Here is a 21,478-nt window from a genome sequence, read left to right on the forward strand (position 1 = left end):
GGCCATCGAGGTTAGTCGTGCAAAATGGCAAGTTGTGCAAAGCAGTGCAAGGTAGTGCATTAGCCGTGCCTTTTTTGGCCAGTGTTTGCATCGGCGGTGGCATTAATGAGAGAAAACAGACACCCGACTCGCGATTGCGGGGTGTTTCTGTAAATGCCTCCTGATGGAGGGAATGTGCGAGCGCAGTCAATCAGTCAGGCAGGCAACATGTCAACCCACATCCTTCAGCACCCCGTAAGGAGGACTGTAAACTCCAGCTCTCTCCAAACATCTAATGGTGGCGACTCGCTGAGGGCGTCTACACTCCCGACAAAGACAGGACAAGGCACAGGCACCGGGTTGTGGTGCATACATGAACTCTACCGGGGCTTTCTCCTGCGATGGGGAGTTCCAATCCAGAGCAGTCATATTTCCTCAGGGCACATGGGGAGCGCTTCGCCCGTACGCTTCAGTTTATATAAAACATATCCAAGCAGCTGCTCTGCTGACTGACATATCCAGCAGCGCCGCAGGAGACGACCGTACATTTCTCCGCTCGGGATCAGCGGCTTGACCAGTCACCGATCGTTCTCCTTTTGGTGTTTTGATAGGTTGCGTTTTTATTGACTAGCTATCCTGCAGTAACCTTTTAATTCACTTTGCGTCTCCCTGGGTCAGGATTGACCTGCGCTGTCAACTATTTGACTAAATGAGAAGCTCTCAACTTCCCATGACTTTTTTTTCCAGGATGGATAAGAGTCCTGTATTTTAAATTTGGACTTTTGTACATTTTTCTGTTATAATACAACTATGAATACATGTGAGGGGGGGAAAGGAAAATTCCCCGATGCCGTAGTCTGATGTGGATTTTTATTTCTCTGCGCGCCCCTGTCTCTCTGGCCAATCACCTGTTGTACATTCAAACATTTTCCAGCGTTGTATCGATTACTAATCACGTTTGTGGCTTGTAAACGAGGAATAATAAACTTAACTGAACTGGATAATGTTACAGGGATTACGGAAAAAAAAGGCTTTTTTCGCAAAACCTGCGCTTTCTCTGTGGTTGTTTGAAGGACTCCGTGTTATTATCTTGTTTGCCTGATTAAGAAAGTGCAAGGATCACTTCATGTAAATATTAAGGTTTCAGCTCCTGCGATAACAGACATTTTTTTTTCACTTCTTTGTTATTTTTTTTTTGCATTCCTGCAGCTTTATGTCCCCGATGAGGACAAGTCCATTTTCGGGCGCAGCGTGAACAAGCAAGTCTTCGAGGGTTTGATCACCGGCCTGCTGCAAACCACCGCGACCATCCTGGGGTGCCTGTGGCCACACACCCCTGAACCCGGACAAGGCGAGAACATGTTGATTTCCTCCCCAGATGGCAAGGTCAAGAGCTCCGAGTCCTTCAACACCCGCACACAAGATCTAATCAGGTATTCCCCCCCCCCTCCCTAAACTCCCTTTTCCACCCTCGTGGCACTACTTTTTCACATCACATGACCTTTTTACCTTTTTTTTTTAGTACGTCCCTCCTCCGCTCTTCTTCACTAGCCTGACAGTTTGCCGGCCCCCTCGATTTCCTCGGCGGCGTCTCTCATGTAAAGAATACACTGACAAAATTTCAGATCCCCTGGAAATGGACCAACTGGTGTCTTGTTAAAATGGGAGTAGTGTGAGAATGAGCATGTATTCTGGCGCCTTTCCAGGTTGTGCTTTTTCCACACATTCAACGCCACGTTTAAAGTTAAATCAGCTCGTGGGGGAAAAGGGGGGGGGGGGGCACGAAGTAGCATAAACAAAGAGCACTTCCCGGCGTTTGAAAGGTCCCCTTGAACCTGGCATTCGAGTAAGCCGTGCGAGTCTGGATCGTAGGAGTCGGGCCGCGTTGCACAAATGTTGGCTCTGAGGAAAGGCAGGCCCGGCGCGATGAAGACTTGTGGAAGAGCGCGGCGTTTCCACCGCTCCCTCCCACAAGCCATGATTCATCTGGTCAAAGCAGCTGCGCAGGCCCACCACTCTCATCCACTGACCCAGTCATAACCCTGGAGACAGGGGAGGGCCTGAGAAAAATGGTGTCGTCAGAATGGTAATCCCAAGTGCGGGCGGAAGATTTACCTCGACTGCCTCGTATAATGTATATGCTAGTGTGGAAGGACAAAAGATCAAAACATTTTCAGCTTTTTTTTTTTTTTTTTTTCAAACACTCATTATCTCAACCTATATATCACCCGGAGAGGAGATCTCCATATCCTTCCTCTCATTAGTTTCTGAGTTTTTTCACCCCCCCCCCCCCCCCCCATCGTCCTCATAAATGTTTTCAATTCATGCTAATATGACAAGATGTGCAGCGGCGAGGGCGGCCGCCGAGCAGGCTGTCAAACAGAGGAGACGTTGACCAAACCGCCCCGCGCGAGGACAGATCCTTTCAGCCGCCGTCGGACGGGAAGAGGGTCGAGTCAAAACAACGGAGCCGGGTTCGAGTGTCGGATGACCCGCGGTGGAAACGGACGCGATCACCTGTTTCCAGAGGCCCGCAATGAGTGACTGCCGACCGAGTCTGCCAAAAAAATAACAAAAATAACACAAAAAAAAATAAAAAAAACGCGGTGAGTCATGAAAGCGGCGTCGGCGGAAGTTAAGGCGTACGGGAGCTGCTGCGAGAAGGCCGGCTCCGGGTCGGCGAACTGTCAGGGATCCAGATCTCGGCTGGCACGGAGGGTGAGGGGGGGGCACAACAGCCCTCTAATGACGCTATTAGGAGTGATTTGTGACTAAAAGACGACAGGGAACATGATCACGGGACCTGTCATTGGCAAAGACAAATTGGAGATATCACAGTAATAGAAGCGGGCGGGGCGGGCCGGGGACGGGGGGAGGTTGAGGGGGCTTAAGTGAAGTGTCTGCTTTCAACTGCAGGGCTGTGGAAGTATGCACAGCAGAGGCTTTTGTTTGCCCCGGTGAGATAAGGTCTTTTTTTTTTTTTTTTTTTTTTTTTTTAAACAATGCCTGCACAACACCGCAAACGCCACAACTCCTTGAATGTGTTGATGCTCTTTACTACCTCATCTACCGCGACTCATCTGTTCAATACTATACTATTTATACTTAACCTCATATTTTGTTTCCCACATCAGGTTTCATTTATTTAATTTTCTTTTTTGCACAGTCTTTGTGTTCCGAACAAAGACTGTGCTTATCAATTATCATTATCATGTCTTATCATTTCTGACCGAAATGATAAGACCTTATGTTCCCGGCAGAGAGCTGCGTTCCTCTAATACAAACCTACTAGCAGTACCTTTTGCTCGCTCTAAGCGATCTCAGGCAAAACTGTTCTCAGTTCTACTACCTCAGTGGTGGAACAAACTTCCGGAAGCAACAAGACTAGCATCATCTCTCTCAACCTTCAAGAAACAGGTAAAAACTTTTCTCTGTCAGGACTTTTTACTGCGCTGATGCCCCAGATCAGATTGGCAGCAAGTTAGGCTATGCAGTGTGTGTGTGTGTGTACGTTTGTGTGTCTCTGTCAAAAAAAAAAACCCTCACTAACCCAAGGTTTCTGTTCTGTACAATTCCTGTGCATCGTGTATTTGCAAGTGTATTTGCAGTCCCTTTGTCCTCTATTGTAAGTCGCTTTGGATAAAAGCGTCTGCCAAATGCAATGTAATGTAATGTGTTCATTTTGTGTCTACATATTGTGTCCGCATTGCGGGATCCATAAAGTCTATCTTATCTGATCTTAAATCCGTCCCGTCATGTTCCCCCCCCCCCCCTTGTTTTCTCATAGCTACGTGGTAAACATGGGTCTGATCGACAAGCTGTACGGCTGCTTCCTGTCGGTCCAGAGTCCCGTGGATGAGCACCCCAAGATGTCGGCTTTCCTCCAGCAAGCCTCGGCGTTGTTGCACAGCATGTGCAGGCTGTGCTTCGTCGTCACCGGCAGGTGAGCGCGTCGCTTCGTCGACAGCTTCGCCTCAGCGATCCGCGCCGTATCATCCGTAGCTCCTCCGACGGTCGTTATCCTTCGGCCTCGCCGAGCTGTCGTTACCGCGGATAGAGATAGACATCTACTTGACCCGGCGCTCTGTCACTCACCATAAACCTTAGCCCTCAGCTTTGGGGGTAGCCCACCCACGTGCGCTACTGTGACCTCTACTCCAGAGAGGTTCAGTGGCAACGCTGACAGAGGCTAAGCACACAGGCACACCGAGGGACATGAGCACCGCAAATTCCCCGCTTGAAAGGAAAAGAGATGGCGAGCATGGCGGCCAAGGAATGCTTTGACTTCTTAGAGGATGACTTTTTTTTTTTTTTTTTTTTTTTTTTTACACGTTTTAACAGTTTGGGATAAAATATATATGAAAAGAGCTGTTCAATTTTTTTTCTTTTCCTTCCCAAGTCATAGTACTATCTATTTTTTACAGTGTAAAGTTATAGGAGCATTGTAACACATATGCCCATTTCCTGGGCAGGTGTCGCGAAGCAGACACAAGATTTATGCCATAAATGTAACTGGAAACAGACGTAATGTTTTTTTTTTTGTTTGTTTGTTTTTAGTGATACTGACAACCCCCTTGGGGACAAAAGCAGCTCAAAACCTTAACCGTCACGTTGATCTGTATGCCGCATACCTGTGTTTCGGAAGGAGCTTTTGGAACAAAAGGCCCACCGCGTTGTAGCAACAAGAATACCTCAGCAAGCAAATGCCGCCCGAATCTCATAATAGCCTGGTTTGTCACACAGCGTTATCAGGCTACCGTTTTTAGCTCGGCATGATTCGATGCGGTCTTTATATCCAAGGGTCTTGTCCAAGCTCTGTGGTCGATTCTTCTCTCTGCGTGGAAATCCCTAGCCCCCGTGTGAGTTTGCCAAAATTTGCCACAAAACATTATCCGTCTATTTATTTACATGTAAACAACAGCGTTTCATTCAGAATAAGCCCACGACTTACCGCGGGTGCCGTCCAATGTCAGTTATTTTAATCTGTTGTGTTGTGTGTCAAGCTTAAAAATGTTGGCACGCCCGTTAAGCGTGAGTGGATCTGTCCACAAAAGAAAAACGAAAAAAAAAAGAAGAAGACGTCTTTCCAAAAGGCACTCAGTGTGTCTGTCATCTGTGGTTTCTGCCTCGTGAACCTTCGGCGAGAGAAGCCAGGCCGTTCAAGGCAAGACAAGTGTCTAGATTTGATCAGATTGCAGACTTTAGGTTCAGTCAGTCACAACGCCGACGGTTTTTTGGCTCACTTTCGTGTGCAAGGCCGGTGGTCCGCCAGTCACATTTTATGACAAATTCAGTTTGATCGCAGGATTGAAGCACAACGGGGCCGCGTTGGCTTTCCGACCGTTTCGGATTTTGTGAAGGTTTGACAGGTTTAGCTTCACATCGGCTGATCAATAGTTCCACCAGGAAGCGACGCGGCGGTTAGCGCTTCCGCCTTCCACCCAGAAGGTCCCGGGTTGGTTTCCATCAGCTTGTAGAGTTTGCATGTCTCCCTTGTGTCTGCTTCATGCAGGTTCTCCGGTTTCCACCCACAGTCTAAAAGCAAGCGGGAGGTTTATTGTGAATGAGAGGGTGAAAGGTTGTATGGCTCTATAGGACATTTAAATGAAAAAGAGAATGGTTGTAGGTTTCTATATGAAGTATGAATGAGAGGGTGAATGGATGTTTGCTTCTATATGGCTTATGAATGAATGACTAGAAGTCTCCCTATGATGTGTTACAGAGCGAATAGTTGTATGCCTATATTTGACTTGTGAATGAATGGTTGTATCGTATTTTTCGCACTATAAGGCGCCCTATAATCCTTACATTTTCTCAAAAATGGGCTCCTTATGATCTGGTCCGCCTTATATATGAATTCTTGTTGTGCTTACTGACCTCCAACCCATTTTATGCGTTACACTGCGCTCAAATAAAATCTGTCCAAATGTTTTAGTGCCACTTTGGTAAGCGACCAAGTTGCTCCGCTTGATTGGTTGTCGGAGCGTTCCCACCTGACGCAGGGACGTCGTATGAAAGCGGGTCCTTGGTTGAATATGGGTTGCGACATCAGACAGTTAGATAACTAATTATGTCGTGCCGGAATCCGACGTCGTTCCAACTGCACGCCAACTTCAGGTGTCCGCTATCGCTGGCAACCATAAACCAATCAGAGAACAGTACGTAGTACGCTTAACTCCGCCCCTTTTTGTAATAGCGATAAGTACTGTGCTTCGACACAATATCACTGAGGACCCCCAAAAAAGGCACCTGACGCGGCAGAATTGAAACTCAAGGCGATCGGTCACGCAGTAGATGATGGGAATAGAGCAGCCGCCAAAGATTTCAACATGAATGAATCATCGGGACGGAAGTGGAGGAAGGGAGAAGATGAAGTGTGCCAAGTAAAGAAGAACAAAAAGAGTTTCTGAGGGAACAAAGTCAGATGAATGAGATGAATAAAGTTTGACTAAACTGTTTTGTTTCGGTTTTTATACCGTATGTTTTGCCATGTGCGTTATAACGCAGTGCGCCTTATGTATGACAATAGACCCGTTCAGTCATTTTGCGCTTTTAATGCAGTGCGCCTTGTGCTCTGTAAAATACGGTATGTCTCTGTGACGTTTGAACGAAAGAGAGAATGGTTGTTTGTCTCTCTTTATGTGGCCGTGTCATCAGCTGGTGACATCAGCTGCCCCAGGCAGGAGAAGCGATATTGCTCATGAATGGATGAACGTCCCATCAGGGCCCCTCCACGTTTCCCCTGCAGCCTGCGGTCATTCCCACATCTCGTCTTTGTGTTTCCAGCGCGATCTCTGTGGCGGCTGTTAGCTTGCGGTGCTGCAACGACCCAGGAGCGCTAAACTTCAAGCGAAATACCTGCGATCCCAGAGATTACTGACACCAGAGCCAGGGTTGGACGCGGCGGCCAGCCAGCTCCGGTTGGCCGGTGTGTCCCATGCAAGAAATGCTCACCGGGCTCGTAGAATATTTCCGCCACGCCAGTTGCTGTGTCAGGGGATTATAATGGCATTAGGGGCCGGTGTTGTAGCCCAGGAGCATATTTCACGCCGGGCCTGTTGGCTAACATCAAGTATCAGCAAGCACAGTCGGTTCCTTCCAGAGGCCACTCAGCCTTCTGTCTATCATAGTCTGTGCTGAAGTCTCAATTCGCCCCTTTATTTACACCCGAACTGTCTGCATTGTACTTTGGCAGTCATTAATTGATTTTCTTTTTTCTTGTGGAAAGTGAAAATAAAAAGAATGATAATTATAATTGCATTCCTGGATTTTGTCGCATCGCTGGATTTTGGAGATCCTGCAGACAGTAGTTAAAGCTAAATAATCATTTTTATATCCTGATTAGGTTTTCTGTCGAAATTCTGATCTAATTCTAAAGTTTCAATTTTGAAATCTCCATGGCGCTTATTCAAAACGGAGATTAAATCATTTAATATGACTTCAGCTCATTGGATGTCTGTCTCTAGATCTTCGGTCTTGCATTCAAAGACCGGCACGATCGGCGGCTTCGCCGTGAAATGTGACGTCACCGACCCCCCACCCCTCGCCTCGCAGACTGACGCCCAGTTGGAACCGAACAAAACATCGCCTCGCAATCACATCAGCTGCCCGCCAGCTGGAAGGCCCGCCGCCGTCCTGCGGCACGCCGCCGCATGGCTATATGTACTGGAGAGACGGCAGGAGCGTACATTCCCCCCACATACTCAGACTGACCCGCTGTTAGTTCTAGTAATCAGATTACTGCGATCCAAGTGCACTCACTCAGGTAGCAGCCAATCAGCTCATCCGAAGGGAGCGCGACCTCTGGTGTGTGTGTGTGTGTGTGTGTGTGTGTGTGTGTGTGTGTGTGTGTGTGTCGCCTGACCGGATCCCTGCACTGTTAGATCACTATTTGCTCTCAGCTATTTTTTATTCCTGTCTTCATGTCCCGTCCAGGGGTCCCAGCATATTTGACAATAAGCGCCAGGATCCCACCGGGCTGACGGCCCTGCTCCAGTCCACGGACCTGGTGGGCGTGGTGCACACGCTGTATTGCATCCTGCTGCACAGCTTCTCGCCGGAGTCCGCTTCCCAGAGCCAGGAACCCTACAGCCCCGGGGTCATCCAGGTGGCTCTGCAAGGCATCCGCTTCCTCAACAGTTTTGCCCTGCTTGACCTCTCTGCCTTCCAGGTATCCAGCAAAAGTCGCGTTTCTTTCGTTTTCGAAAGCCATCGCTGGGGAAAGATAAGGGTTTTTTTTTTTCTCTCTGTGGTTCTGCATTTTAAGCGTGGCTTTCCCTCCGCTGAACGCATTTCACTATCGTTATTTGCGTCGGATGAACGGTCGGCGTTAACTCGTGCCGAAGAGCAGATGATGCATAAATCTGTGTCTGCAAATATGCTCTACATTTAATAAAGCTGTGATCAGATTGATGCTATCTCCTTTGTTAGGAGCCATTAGAGAAGTTACTCTCCTCAGGACAGAGCTGACCCATGGACATAAACACAGGCGCCCTTTGACCCCGGGTCAGTTGTCGTGGTTAAATAGATCCCAGTGGGTCAGCGAGTCAGGATGCGGCGCTGTGTGCACGGGTGCCGTGCGCTCCACGGCCCGGGGAGGGGACGGCGACGCGCTCCCAACCTGCACGGCCACAGACAGCAGCGCACCACGCTGTTGTTAATTATTTTAATGCCCGGTGGTTATTGCTTTGAAGCGGGCAACTGGAAACAGCTGGAAAGCATTCCGCCGATTGAAATTTACCAACGTTTCCAGACAATAAACGTCCTTCTGACTTCTATCACCTTGTAGTTCACCTTGCCTTTCGGCAAAAGCCAACCGCGAATGGATGGATGGGAGTAAATAAAGTGAATAAACTTGCTGCGCTGGTCCTCCGGTTGAACGTTAACAATTACCTTTAGCATGCATCGATGAAAACTAAAGTCCCCCTTTTTTCTTCTCAGCGGGCTTTTACACCTTCACGCTTTCAAACCCCGACATTTTAACGGACGCGCAAACTGTGGGGGTTGCAGCTTGGCTTTTAAAGCATCGCGTTCACGCACGTCACGATGCTAACATGCTCAGACCGCAAGTGGAGTCGCGCTGATCCTACGGCGCTCCGTCACGCCGACATGTTTATTAAATACTGTCTTTAAACTGTTCCTCGCATCTCATCCCCGAGCTGCTCGGTGGTGTTTTATGGTAGTACTGGCCCCGGTTTGATTATACTCTCACACCACCCATGTTCCAGCCCCTAACAGATATATAATGTTTTATTGCCGGGAATTGTTATTACAACGGGGTCTTTGTAATTAGTCATGGACACTTCTTGTTAATTTACCGCAGCGCGTGTGATTCCCCCAGTCTGTCCTAGGAGCCGAGGGCCTGTCGCTGGCCTTCCGACATATTGTCAGCTCGCTGTTGTGGTACTGCGCCCAGCATTCCTCCGAGGAGCTGCTCCATGAAGTCATCATCTGTGTCGGCTACTTCACCGTCAACAACCCGGACAACCAGGTAAACGGATCGAACCGTTCGCGACGCCGAGGGCCGAACGATATCGCACACCACTGCTAACGCTACAAAAGTGTGTTTGAAAATCTAATATTAGAAAAGCCTCTTTAAAATAGCGTCTTAAATTCAGTCTGACATTTTTTTTTTTTTTTACAATATTATTTTATTATTTTAGAGCTTTTTTTTTTTTAAATTTTGGTACAGGAATTTCAGGTTTATTGGTAATTTTTTTTTATCATATTTTTATTTAAGATTATTTATCATTAATAAGTGCAAAAAAAAAACTTCATATAGTATTTGTACTATATATATATATATATATGCACTGTTTTATGTTATATGTACTGTTTCATTTGTCTATCACTTGTAAAGCGTCTTTGAGTATCATGAGAAATGCCATAGAAAACCTATGTATTATTATTATTATTATTATTATTATTATTATTATTATATAGCCTTTTTTTTTTCTTCTTTCGGCTTTTTGCTTCAGGGGTCGTCACAGCGAATCAACATTCTCCATCTCTGTATCCTCTCTCTCACTTCATATATTTCTATTTTTGTTAATAATTTAGATTTTCAGATGCCTGTTGTTTTTCTGCCTGTTTGAAATAATAGGAATTTACAGGGATGTGAGATATTTCCGTGGGGAATAATTTATGACGATTCTCAAGACTTTACAGTCCGTTTCACCCGACAAACAGGTGAAACGGGCAGAGCCTAATGGTGCATTCGCTTCCGCCCAAATTAGATCGAACGCCTTTAAATCATCTTACACCTTTGCTCATGCATTATTTGTCAGGAAGGGAGAGAAGAAAAAAAAAAAAAGGGTGGTTTTTTTTTTTTTTGTTTTTTTTTTTTTTTGTGACCGTAACAAAAAGCGCCCGTTTAAAGATTCATGCCTCGCCACCTCCCCGCCCGCGGCCCGCGACCCCATTGTTCCCCCGCCGGTCGGATCCTCGGCGTTTACATCCACTTAGGGGCCGGTGTGGAAGCGGCCGCCGAGTGACGGAGCGAACCTGGCCGCTGTGTAATTGACCGTCATGCGTGGCCCGTCTGCCGGGCCCCTGATTAGCCACGCTACACTCGGCCGGCCTCCGATTATGTTAAGCCCGAGCCGCGGCTTCACTCTCGGACCTCTGATATGTCATTCATGTGAGGCTAAGTAAGTAGCCCTCCCGCCTCCCCCTGCTACAGCAATTTATTGGCTGATTACTGATTCTAATCTGCCAGTTTTTTTTTTTTTTTTCACCCCTCCTAATTAAAACGATCCGCTCGCTCAGCTCGCCCCGCCGTTCCCGTCCAATTCAATTTACGCCCGTGTGTGGAATTGAGCATTTGTTGGTGGCGGCGATTTGCATACGGCGTTGAATAATTGAATGAGGAGCGACGGTGAAATTAAGTGTGTGACGGGTGATTTAATTGCATCCTCCGCTGTAGTTACACGGTGACTTTCTAATATATATCCTTTAATTTCTCCTCCGCTGTAAGGAAGCCCCGAGGAAACGTTGAACACCCTTTACCTTACTTTTGGTTTTTCAGAATTCAGTTAAAGCAAGAGGGAGAGGAAAAATAATAATATTCAAGTCGGGGTTTTCGCCGGGAAACACGATCCCGCTCAACCTCAGCGCCGGGGTTGATCTTTGCCAGTGGTCCGGTTCCTGGAATGCGTCCATTCAGTCCCGCGCCGAGACGGGTGGCGTTGGGGAGAATATTTAGAGCAGCTTGAGCTTTTCTCAAGCTAATGTAAGCATTGGCAGGACACAAAAGCAGCCCGGGCAGAGGCCTGTGCGGTTGCAGAGACTGCTGATTCACTGTCGGCACACCAGCTTTTGTTTATACACACACACACACACACACACACACACACACATATATATATATATATATGTATGCTCTAGAAATAGGGCTGCTTGTAAAAGAGGCAGAACTTTGAAGAGGCACTATACGTCGTGATGTATTCCCCCCTCCGTCCTGCGCAGGGGAGGCCATGAATAATTCACCTTGTCACACAAAAAGCCATTGGGAGAGTGACATATGTACGCTTGTGTGTTTTTCAAGTGCGTCCTTCTCCGGGGGGCCACCGAGTCGTGTAGCCATATGTTTCTTTGTCTATTAGGCCGTTCCACCGAGACCTCCCGAGCACACTTGACGGCGGCGGGAGGTGGGGGGGGTCTGTTCCGTTCAAACACACTTCCTGTTTCCCCGTGAAGATTCGTGCCGCGGTAATCTCCCCTGTCTTTTTGAATGCAGTGATTCATTTGTGAATCATCCGCGGCGATGATCCGTCGGATCGCCGCGCCGACGGAACTGCGGCGGTAAACTGTTGACACGTCGGCCCGCCCCGCCGCCAGCTCGCTTTACCGAAAGACGAGTGCGGAAACCTTAAGAAAACTTTGAGGGTTTGTTTCTTTTTTTTTTTTTTTTTTTTTTTTTCCTCCAGTACATGGAAAACCACCCCACACACACACACACACACACACGCTGACGGCCTTTACACCAGGTCTAATTTCAGGTAGCGTTTGTACAAATGCGCTCTTTCCCGACCCCTTTGCTTTTCTGCGAGCGTCCGATAAGCGGCGAGATCGTCCCCGCGCTTTAAAACGTCCCACACACATCTCGGCGGCCTTATCTGCGGGGTCATTCCTCTTCTTCCCATTCTCCGGGAGGGCGTCTCCTCCGCCCCGCAGGCCCCGGACAAACTTCAGGCCTGTAATTCCTGTTAACCCGATGTTGAAACGCTCCCTTCAGCAGTTCCATTACTGCCAAGACAACCGAGGCCGGCTCGCCTGCGGGGTAAGTGCAGCTCGCGCAGACCACGGGGAGCCAGCGCCGGGGAATGTACACTCTGTATCACCCGGCAGTGTAAACAGACGCAGGGAGACGCAGACAGACACACACTCGGCTGACTGGCAGGAGAGCGCCCGATTGTTAGCCCGGTCGATGATTTACACTCGGCTTCAAGGGCGAGCGCAGCGCCCCGCGAACTTCCTGCCGGGGCGGGATTATCAGCGGCGGGATCTGGGATGGGACGGCCGTGTCGCCTCTTAAAGATAAATAAAAACGTATTGAAGTGAATCGTGTAAACATCTGGGATTTTTTTTTTTTTTTTTTTTTTTTTATGATTGGATTTTCAGACGATCGACAATTAACCCTAAAGCGGGAGACGCCGGCGTCGAAGAATTTCAAAGCCGTCCCGCGGCAGCTGGTGTGTGTCCGAATAAACTATTGTAAATGTTGTAAAGGAGCCCTAAACAGATATCGGGAGGTTGGCGGGGGATTTTCGCTCCGTCGCGTCTGTTTTGCTGCTCGTTTCTTTATTCGGCGCTCAGGACGGAGTCTACGCGTGTGTGTGTGTGTGTGTGTGTGTGTGTGTGTGTGTGTGTGTGTGTGTGTGTGTGTGTGTGTGTCGTGGATTCAAGTGTCAGATATACGGCCCGGCCCCGGGGCTGTTTGGACAGTCAGGGCGCGTTGATGGATGGAGACTCTCGTGCAAAGCCGTGATTGTCGCGTTTCCTCGTTTTTTTTTTTGTGATCTTCCAATTCAGATCGGCCCGAGTGACGTCGGTGATAAGATGATGTTTGAAAAGTCGAACCGCCGGATGGAGATTTATACCTTTTTTTTTTTTTTTTGGCTTTCAATCGCCGCTTCAATTGTCTGTTTTTTTTTTTTTTTTTTTTTTTTTTTTTGCCCTGTTCGGTTTATGAGTTTTCCCTGGAACTTTGTTTGCGTTTCGGAACATTAACTTTACACACTCGCTGTTGTTGTTGCGGGCCAGCCGCGGGGTGGAGGGGGCGAGGGGGGCGGTTATGTAATGGAAGCATCATAAAGAAAAACGCGGCGCTGCTTTGAGAAAGCCAGGCCTCTGAACCGTCTGAAAAGACATGGAGTTTGTTTTGTTTTGTTTTTTTTTTTGCTACGTCTGTTGGAGCCAGACGCCCGGCCGGCCTCAGCGCCTCGTCGTCGGCTTTTACGACGGCGGGGCCTTAAGCTGCCGCGGCTCAATCTGTAGCGGGACTCGGGAGTTAAGAGGCGTGGAAAAAAGCCGGCCGTGGACTTGGCGCAGACCTGCCCTGTTTGTTTTATGTCGCCGCCCGTCAGGCACCTGAGGGAGGACAATTTGTTCAGGCGGTCGGGGATGAAACCGCCGGGTCGGATGATTTTCCACCCAAACACAACAACCAACACCTCTCCTTTTTTTTTTTTTTTTTTTCCCCTTCCCTCCCCTCAACTTGCTGGTTGAAAGTTGGATTCCGGCTTTTTGACGAATTTCCAATTTCCCCCCCCGCGGCGCCGCACGTGTGCGAAATAAACGCCACAACTTTAAGGGTTTAGCCTGGAAGTTGCATGACGACGAGGCGAATCGGCGAGAAAATAAGCAGCGCCGCTTTTGAAAAAACAACCGGAGGGGCTGTTTTTTTTTTTGTTTTTTTTTGTTCTTTTTCTTCTTCCCCCCCCCCTCTCTCCTGGATGAATTTGTCCAGCGAGTCCCACATTCCTTCGTGTTATATTAAGTTAAGAAAAAATTTGGGGAGGGGGATTTTTGTCCTTCCAGGGTTCCACACATCCAGAGAGCAGACAAAAAGAGGGAAGCTTGTTCATCACGTCTCGGAGGATTAAGGTTTAATTCAGGTTGACGTTCGTTTAGCCCAAAAATTCACCCATCGATTTAAAGCACTGAGTCGTGGCTCTCCCACGGCGGAGGTTCATTGGAGGAGAATCAAGTTTCGGGGGCCGATGCCTCGAATCCGGTTCTCGTCGCCGAGGGCGGGAGATTTCTGAGGGTCTTCCTCCTGGAGAAGGTGCCTGGAGCGTCACTCTGGTCTTGGGAAGCGGCAGCAGAAGAGTTGTTTCATTAATAATGATGTTGGTTTTGTTAAAAGTAGGCGTGGCCACCATGTTGGTTTTGCCCTCCACCCCTCCTTCGCCCTGTCACTCAACACTCCCACCCCTTCACCCTGCAAATGCCCTCCACACCTGAGCCCCCCGAGCCCCGCAGAACACCTGAGAGTGACAGCGGCGATGACGTCTGCTCTTTTTTTTTTTTCCCCCCCCTGGCGTTCCAGCGCCTCGGCGATTCCCGCCGCTACACGGGAAGAACAAAACATCCCGTCGTTGACTTTTACAGCCTGTAATTGTGCCGCGGGAGACCGAGCACCCCCTCCGACCCCCGGGTCTCCTCCTAATGGCTGTTTGCGTGTCGTTCCAGTGGCAGATTTACATGTGGGCGGGGCTCGAGGCGGTGATTTAGCGGCGACTGACCGGTTCTTCCTCCCTCCCGTGTGTTCCAGGTGATCGTGCAGTCTGGCCGGCAGCCCAGCGTTCTGCAGAAACTGTGTCAGCTGCCCTTCCAGTATTTCAGCCACCCGCGCCTCATCCGGGTGCTCTTCCCCTCGCTCATCTCGGCGTGCTACAACAACTCCCCCAACAAGGTCATCCTGCAGCAGGAGATGAGCTGCGTGCTGCTCGCCACCTTCATCCAGGTGAAAACAAAAAAAAACAAACGCCCGCCGAAGCCGATGAACACCCCTTAGATCCGGTGGAGTCGCGACCCCGCCAAGATAAACGGCCTCCGCCGCCGCACGTTTACCTGCCAGCCCGTCTCCTCCGTCTTCCCCTGACAGGGTAGCCCCCCCCCCCCCCCCCCCCCCCCCCGCTCTCCCCTCAGTTTGGACACCCGATTAGCTTCCATTCAGCGGCGGCGAGGGGGCGGCGGGGGGGGGCAAAGAGGCGCTATTGTCGTTTCTTTCAAACAAAGAGGTAATGCATGGCGTCTTGCCCCGCCGCCCCCATTGTTGAGTTAACCTCGAGAGCATTCCTGGGAGGGGGGACACTTTAATCCAGCCCGGCCCCTCCGCCACCAGACACACTCCTTTTGGGGGTCCCCCCCCTTAAATCAGCTGAAACAAGCCCCACGCGCGTGCTAACGTGCATTTTGAGCGTGCCGGCAGATGGAATTGTTTTGTGTTTTTTTTTTTTTTTTTTAAATCACTGATGTTTGCGCTTGACTTCTGCAGGACTGCGCCGCCAACGAGAAAGATCCCGACCACAAGTCCAAGCAGGCCTGTAAGTTCCGCCGACGGGTTCTCACGTCAAATCCGAGCGCGGATGTTCAATCTTTTGCTTGCAAAGCCTTATTTTAGGCGTTTTCATTCGGGTTTTTTTTTTCTGCTGGAATGGCAGCCTAACCCCGCCGTCTCCCTCTGTCCCGCCCGCAGTGTCCCAGCTGCTGGATTACTGCAGGCTGCCCTGCCGCTTTCCCCGAGACCAGTGGGACTCGGCGCTGCAGTTTTTCCTCAAGAAGCCGGACGAATGACGGGAGCGTGTCGAGGCTCCGGCCCCGAAAAACGTCCTCTATCTCCCTCTCTCCTCTGAGAACCTGCCAAACAACTGTTTTTCCCTCCGGAGACGACCGGAGAAACGTCACATTCTCAAAAAAAAATTAACTCAGCAACTGTCTCGTCGTATCTGTCCCTCGGAAATCCGCCGAGGGGTTTGCACAATAATGTCACGTCCGTTCATGACGGTTACAAAATAAAAGATAAATAAAAAAAGACAAAGAAGCACAATGTTTATAAGAAAAAAGAAAAAGAAAAAAGGTCCTTTCGAACCCAGTTTGTTTCTGCTTTGGATCCAAAAGCGGGACTTTGTTTGTCCTCAAACTGAAACCGACCGCCAAACATTTTCACTGACGCCGTTTGTGTTAACTTATTACTTTTGTCGCAGTTGTTTTTATTTTCATGTCAACGTTAAAACGACCATATTGTCGGTTACCAGTCAAAGCCAGTCACCAGTTAACTTGACTAAACGTGTTCACGATACGTTTTTTTTTTTTTCTTTCTCTAGATATTATTTATTCCTCAAATTATGTTTGTAGCACATTGTGTCTATTGTGTATACAATGTACATATTAAACAGGAAATCAAACCACTCCTTTTGTTCGAGTCAAGCTTTTTTTCGCCGTTCCGACGCCCCGAGGGGGTTCGACCGGTGAAGAACCCGTACCGGAAACCACGTCCATAACGGGGAACTTCTGCAGAGGCTCCGTCTCCAGAACCTTCATTCCTGGACCTGCAGTCAGTCAACATAGACCGGCGCATAAACTCCAATTTGGGATTAAAATATTTCTCATTTAATCTCTTTATGAGCCACATTTGATGAGTAATAACCTCCTGGCAAACTGAATGTTGCCTTTGGGTCGCTGTAACTGTGTAAATGATGTTCAGTTGACAAGCCGCTGCAGACGGGCCCCGGGGGTCGAGTGTGTACCAGCAATGTTTTTGTTTCTTTTTGTTTGTTTTAAATTTAAAGAACCCCCCCCGTTTCCTTGACTAATTTTATTTTTAAAGGTTTAAAAAAAAAAAGGAAAAAAGCGAGCCACCCAAACAAATAGTGCGGGGTGTCGTGTGTCACCGCCGGCCTGACCTGCGCTCCTCCTGCCCGGCGGCTGCTCGCCGCTCCGCCTTCCTGCAGGAAGGAAAATAAACCCGGGGATGCGTTCACGGGCCGGGGGTCCCCTCGGACCAGCTTCGGCGGCTCCTCTCCCTCTCTCTTTCTCTTTTCTTTTCACGGAGTGTATCCTTTGCAGGTGATGCCAGATGGAGATAAGCGGCCGCCGCTGCCGGGCGACCGTCTAGACGCCAAACCGCCGGCCTCGGGTCCGTCCGGATATTTATCCAAATTAGTCTTATTTTCTTTTTCTTTCCAATCGAACGACCTCTGAAATGACGCGATAAAATGTGTTTTTTTTTTTGTTCTGATGATCATTAATTTAATTTATTTTTATATTATTTTATTTGTCGCTATCGCAAATGCGTCCGAGAGACGCGGGTGACGTAAACGCGACTGCGGACCACTTACGTCATCCGGGGTATTGATCCGATTGTTATTATCAATATGATCGGCATTTTTGTTGTGAGAATTTTAAATCCATATTATTTTATTTTAATGATCCTTCATAAATGGGGGGAGAGCGTTCATCCTTCTCACCGGCATTTTAGTCCGATCCGCCACGGAAAATAAAAAATACACTTTACGGAAAAAAGATAGATGACCTCGCAGGATCTATTCGAACTATCGTTTTTTTTATTGATCAGATCGATTATGTCTGTCCTCGTAATAAATAATAATAACTTATTAACGGAGGTGGAGGAGGGGGGCAGTCCCATCCGCCGCGTTACATTACATCACCGGAAGTCGGGAAGTTCATGCACGTCCACGCCGTCCACTCACCCCCCCCTCCCTTCCTCCCCGAAGGTGTCAAATCCACGCAGGCGTGTCCTGACGGAGTGTCCTTGAGCAAGGCAGCGAGGCTGGTAATCCATCCATCCATCCATCTTCTGATTGTTTCATTGTTGTTGTTTTGAAATATCTACGAATGTCACTTCCGCTTGCCCCAACAACCCCCCCCCCCCCCCCCCACACACACACACACACTCCCACTCCCACCCGCGTCGTGGGTCCTCCCTCACGTGTCGACGGGACTCGGCACCATGCTGTTCGGCGTGTCCGGGAGCTGAGACGACAGGGACGTCACGTCACTCGCGGATGAGTTTCCGAGGGACCCCGACTCCGAGAAGGACACCTGTGGGTGGGACGTGGGGTTAGAACAGGTAGTGCGCTTGCGCGTCAACGCATCTCTACACGCAATCGAAATATTGCGTGGGTTGCTTTTTTTAAATCCAGATTATTGATCCGCAGGGGAGCTTCGTGGGCGTCACGCCATTGCAAACCTGCAGCGACGCGGCAAACTTTTAATTCAGTGATATTTTAAAAATTAACATTATGCAACCCACGCGAGTTTTTTTTTTACCCCACGTCACGCCCCGGGTCTCACCAGCTGCTGGAAGGCGGGCTGGTCCAGGTCGCTTTGCAGGGCGAAGTCGCTGAGGCTTTTCCACGGCGGCTGGTAGGTCTGCACTTCCACGGGGTTCCCCTGCACGGCCGTGTCGTGACGGATGGGGCTGCCGGCCACCAGTGGGGTCCCCGTCAGGCCCTGCAGGTTCTGCATGCGGTAAAAACACACACACACACACACACACACACACACACACACACACAGTCAGCGCTTTTAAATCCACCCGAGACGAGGAATAATCCGTGGATTTAACACGAGGAGATTCCGAACAGGCACCAAAAGTGAAATGTGTATTTAAACCAATTCCACACCTATAATTTCTTTAATCGACATATGAAACCCAATTAATTGTTTTTTCATATTAGACAAATGATGAAAAAATAAGGAAATTTATTTTTGTGTTCCGAAACAACTCGAGGTGGCGTCTGTTTTGAATGGTAAAAAAACAAACGGCATTTAATTGCCTATTTTACAATTACAATCTATATCAAATTCATAATAAACCCCACGGTTAACGGAATAATCCGAGCTGGACGAATGGGATTAAAAGAGGTTGTTGGTTGTTTTTTAATTTTTGGCATCGCATAAAAACAAAGCTTCAGCTGTCAGATGAACGACACACACACTCACACTCACACACACACACACACACACTCCGCAACTCACGGTTTTGTCTCCGTGCTGCTGCTGCTGCTGCTGCAGCTGCTTCATGAGGATGGACTTCTTCTTGTCCTTGCAGCGCTTGTTCTGGAACCAGACGCGGATGACCCGGGGGCTCAGGCCGGTCATCTCCACCAGCTGCTCCTTCATCAGCGCGTCGGGCCTCGGGTTGGCGTTGTAGCACGTCCGCAGCGTGTGCAGCTGCTTCTCGTTCAGCACCGTCCGGACCCGGGTGGTCTTCTCCGCCTGCTTGTGGACGTGGTTCCGGTGGTGCGGAGGATGCCGCACCGACACCGGCTCTGGAGGGAAGAGGAACCATTTAAATAAAAAAAAAAAAAAAAATCCAATGAATGCATGTATAATCCAGAAAAAATATAATCTCGGTGCAGCAATAATAATAATAATAATAATAATAATAATAATAATAATAATAATAATAATAATAATAAACGTTATAAAAATAATAATAATAATAATGCTACTACTACAAATAATAATTATTATCATCATCATAATGATCATGATGATGATAATATTCTTTTGGCTTCAGATTATAATCCTCAAAATAAGAAAGCAGTAGTTCCGTTGCAGCTCCGGGCCCCCCGGGTCAGACCTGAGATGTGCAGCGGCCTGGAGTGGACGCTCCCCGGGCTGAGCGGGCTGCCGGCGGAGGCTCTGTCCAGCAGCAGGCCGTGGTCCGCCCGGCACAGCAGCTCGTCGTCCCGCAGGGAGAACTCGTCGCCCGGCAGGAGGTGCCTGCTGCACACCGAGCACCGGAAGCACTCCATGTGGTAGACGTTTTCCCGGGCCCGCATCACCAGGTCGCTGCTGTAGAAGCCCATGTTACATTTTGCGCACTTTATGCCAAAAAGCCTGGAACGAAGCAAGAATATAATCCCAGGGTGAATTTCCATTCCCTTTTCTCTCTTTTTCCGCACATGTATCAGCCTGGACGAGCACGCCATTCGCGCATTCACGTATTCACTCCTTTTGCGGGATTATAATCCCCGCAATCTTCCCCCTGCACCCTCCCACCTCACGTAATCCCTCTTGCAGTAGGTCTTCCCGTCCCGGACGAAACAAGTGCACGTCTCGTCCAGGTACTGGCCGCACTCCGCGCACTTGAGGCAGGCGGCGTGCCACTCCAGGTCCGGGGACACCCGCAGGATGTACTGGTCGTGGATCTGACTCCCGCAGCCCACACACATGGCGGTTCCCGACTTCTCTGCGTGGGAGAGGAAGGCCAGTCAGGGAGGTGGCGGGTTTGCACTTTTTTCTCATGCAACAATTGTGCACGCTCTTTTAATCCATCCATCCATCCATCCATCCATCCATCCATGCATCCATCCATCCATCCATCCATCCATCCATCCATCTATCCACACGCGTCCCCCCGACTCTATTATCTGGAGAGTCGGTGTTGCGCAAACATGCAAAAAAAAAAAAAAAAACGACCGGTCGTAGTTCAAAGATGATGGAAAAAAAATAAAAATAAAAGGATCCCAAAATAAGTGCGAGAGAAGAGGAAGGGCTTACTTTTTGAATGATCCCCCATATCATCCAAGAAAGAAGTGAGCAGGACGTCCACCATGCACGACTGAAAGCCCAGTGTGAAGCCGGGAGGTGGAAGAGAGAGAGAGAGAGAGAGGGAGAGAGAGAGAAAGAGAGAGAGGGAGAGAGAGAGGAGAGCGTCCCGTCCCCGGCCGGATGAGAAACTTGTGTTCCTCCGTCGGGAGGTGGGGAGGAAACAAAGCTCCCCGGCCGGTGACGTCTGCAGACCTGGACTTCGGCGGGTCCGGTGAGAGGGCGCCATGCAAATCTACCTCCTGGACCCCTGCACCTCCTCCCTCTCTTCCTCCTCCTCTTCCTCCTCCTCTTCTTCTTCTCCTTCTCTTCTCCGGCACGCCGGGCTGGGAAGCGTGTTTTTAATCCGACAGCTGCGGCCCTTTGGGTGCCTCCGTACAAGCGGTGCCTGTCACTTGAAGTTTCCACATCTTTCCGTCCAATTTCTCCGTGGGTGACATTTTTAGAATTTCGGTCACGGTCTCGATGATGGTGGTCGGGTGAAGTGGCTGTTATTGTAATTTTTTTTTTTTTCCAGTCCAAAATGCTCATAAATGTTGTTGTAAATGCAATCGAGACGCCAAGAAAAAAGTGTCAGTTGTTCGTGTCAAAATCAAAATATAACAATATCGTATCGTATCATCATTGTGCATAGCATTTATATAGGATATGTATTAAATGAATCGGTTTTATAAATGACAATACAATATAACCTGATGTCATGAGGGTAATATATTACCTTTTCTATGACGTTAAAAAAAAGAATCATCGTAATTGGATTATACAATGAATTATTTGACATTTTTAAATGATCAAAATGATATATAATTATGGGCATATATAGTCATTAGTATACTTGTATCAAACTGAACCGGAATCATATTTAACAAGGCCAAAAATACAGTACAACGTGTTAGAATTTGATCGGATATTA

The 21,478-nt window shown here is 48.7% G+C and overlaps 2 protein-coding genes across 4 annotated transcripts in view; one reads left to right on the forward strand and one right to left on the reverse strand.

Annotated features, from left to right (window-relative positions):
* The window catches only part of scaper (S-phase cyclin A-associated protein in the ER), a 60,493-nt gene extending 44,099 nt beyond the window's left edge, over positions 1-16,394 (forward strand). For all 3 annotated transcript variants that reach the window (XM_086163132.1, XM_086163134.1, XM_086163133.1), the window contains 7 exons: positions 1,189-1,412; positions 3,767-3,922; positions 7,915-8,149; positions 9,320-9,469; positions 14,756-14,947; positions 15,482-15,530; positions 15,683-16,394. In XM_086163132.1, coding sequence (XP_086019258.1) covers positions 1,189-1,412; positions 3,767-3,922; positions 7,915-8,149; positions 9,320-9,469; positions 14,756-14,947; positions 15,482-15,530; positions 15,683-15,780 — 1,104 coding nt within the window. In that variant the 3' untranslated portion in view covers positions 15,781-16,394. The remainder of the gene's footprint in view (positions 1-1,188; positions 1,413-3,766; positions 3,923-7,914; positions 8,150-9,319; positions 9,470-14,755; positions 14,948-15,481; positions 15,531-15,682) is intronic.
* A 1,295-nt stretch (positions 16,395-17,689) lies between these two features.
* On the reverse strand, positions 17,690-20,652 carry isl2a (ISL LIM homeobox 2a). Its single transcript, XM_086163444.1, has 6 exons — positions 20,518-20,652; positions 20,017-20,206; positions 19,595-19,854; positions 18,988-19,280; positions 18,301-18,468; positions 17,690-18,048 (listed from the first exon to the last, which is right to left on the reverse strand). The coding sequence occupies exons 1-6, from the start codon at positions 20,570-20,572 to the stop codon at positions 17,932-17,934; spliced, it is 1,083 nt and encodes a 360-aa protein (XP_086019570.1). The 5' UTR covers positions 20,573-20,652; the 3' UTR covers positions 17,690-17,931.
* Positions 20,653-21,478: the final 826 nt, after the last annotated feature.

The sequence above is a fragment of the Fistularia commersonii genome, chromosome 17 (assembly GCF_037954325.1).
Source record: "Fistularia commersonii isolate RoL2024-O1a breed Wild chromosome 17, RoL_Fcom_v1.0, whole genome shotgun sequence".
Taxonomy (NCBI): Eukaryota; Metazoa; Chordata; class Actinopteri; order Syngnathiformes; family Fistulariidae; genus Fistularia; species Fistularia commersonii.

Excerpts from the sequence above, each read along its gene's own strand:
- isl2a (XM_086163444.1), bottom strand. The coding sequence starts at position 20,572 with ATGGTGGACGTCCTGCTCACTTCTTTCTTGGATGATATGGGGGATCAT. Across the intron at positions 20,207-20,517 it reads TATGGGGGATCATTCAAAAA|AGAAGTCGGGAACCGCCATG; the intron begins GTAAGCCCTTCC and ends TCTCCCACGCAG. Across the intron at positions 18,049-18,300 it reads AGCCCGCCTTCCAGCAGCTG|GTGTCCTTCTCGGAGTCGGG; the intron begins GTGAGACCCGGG and ends TCCCACCCACAG.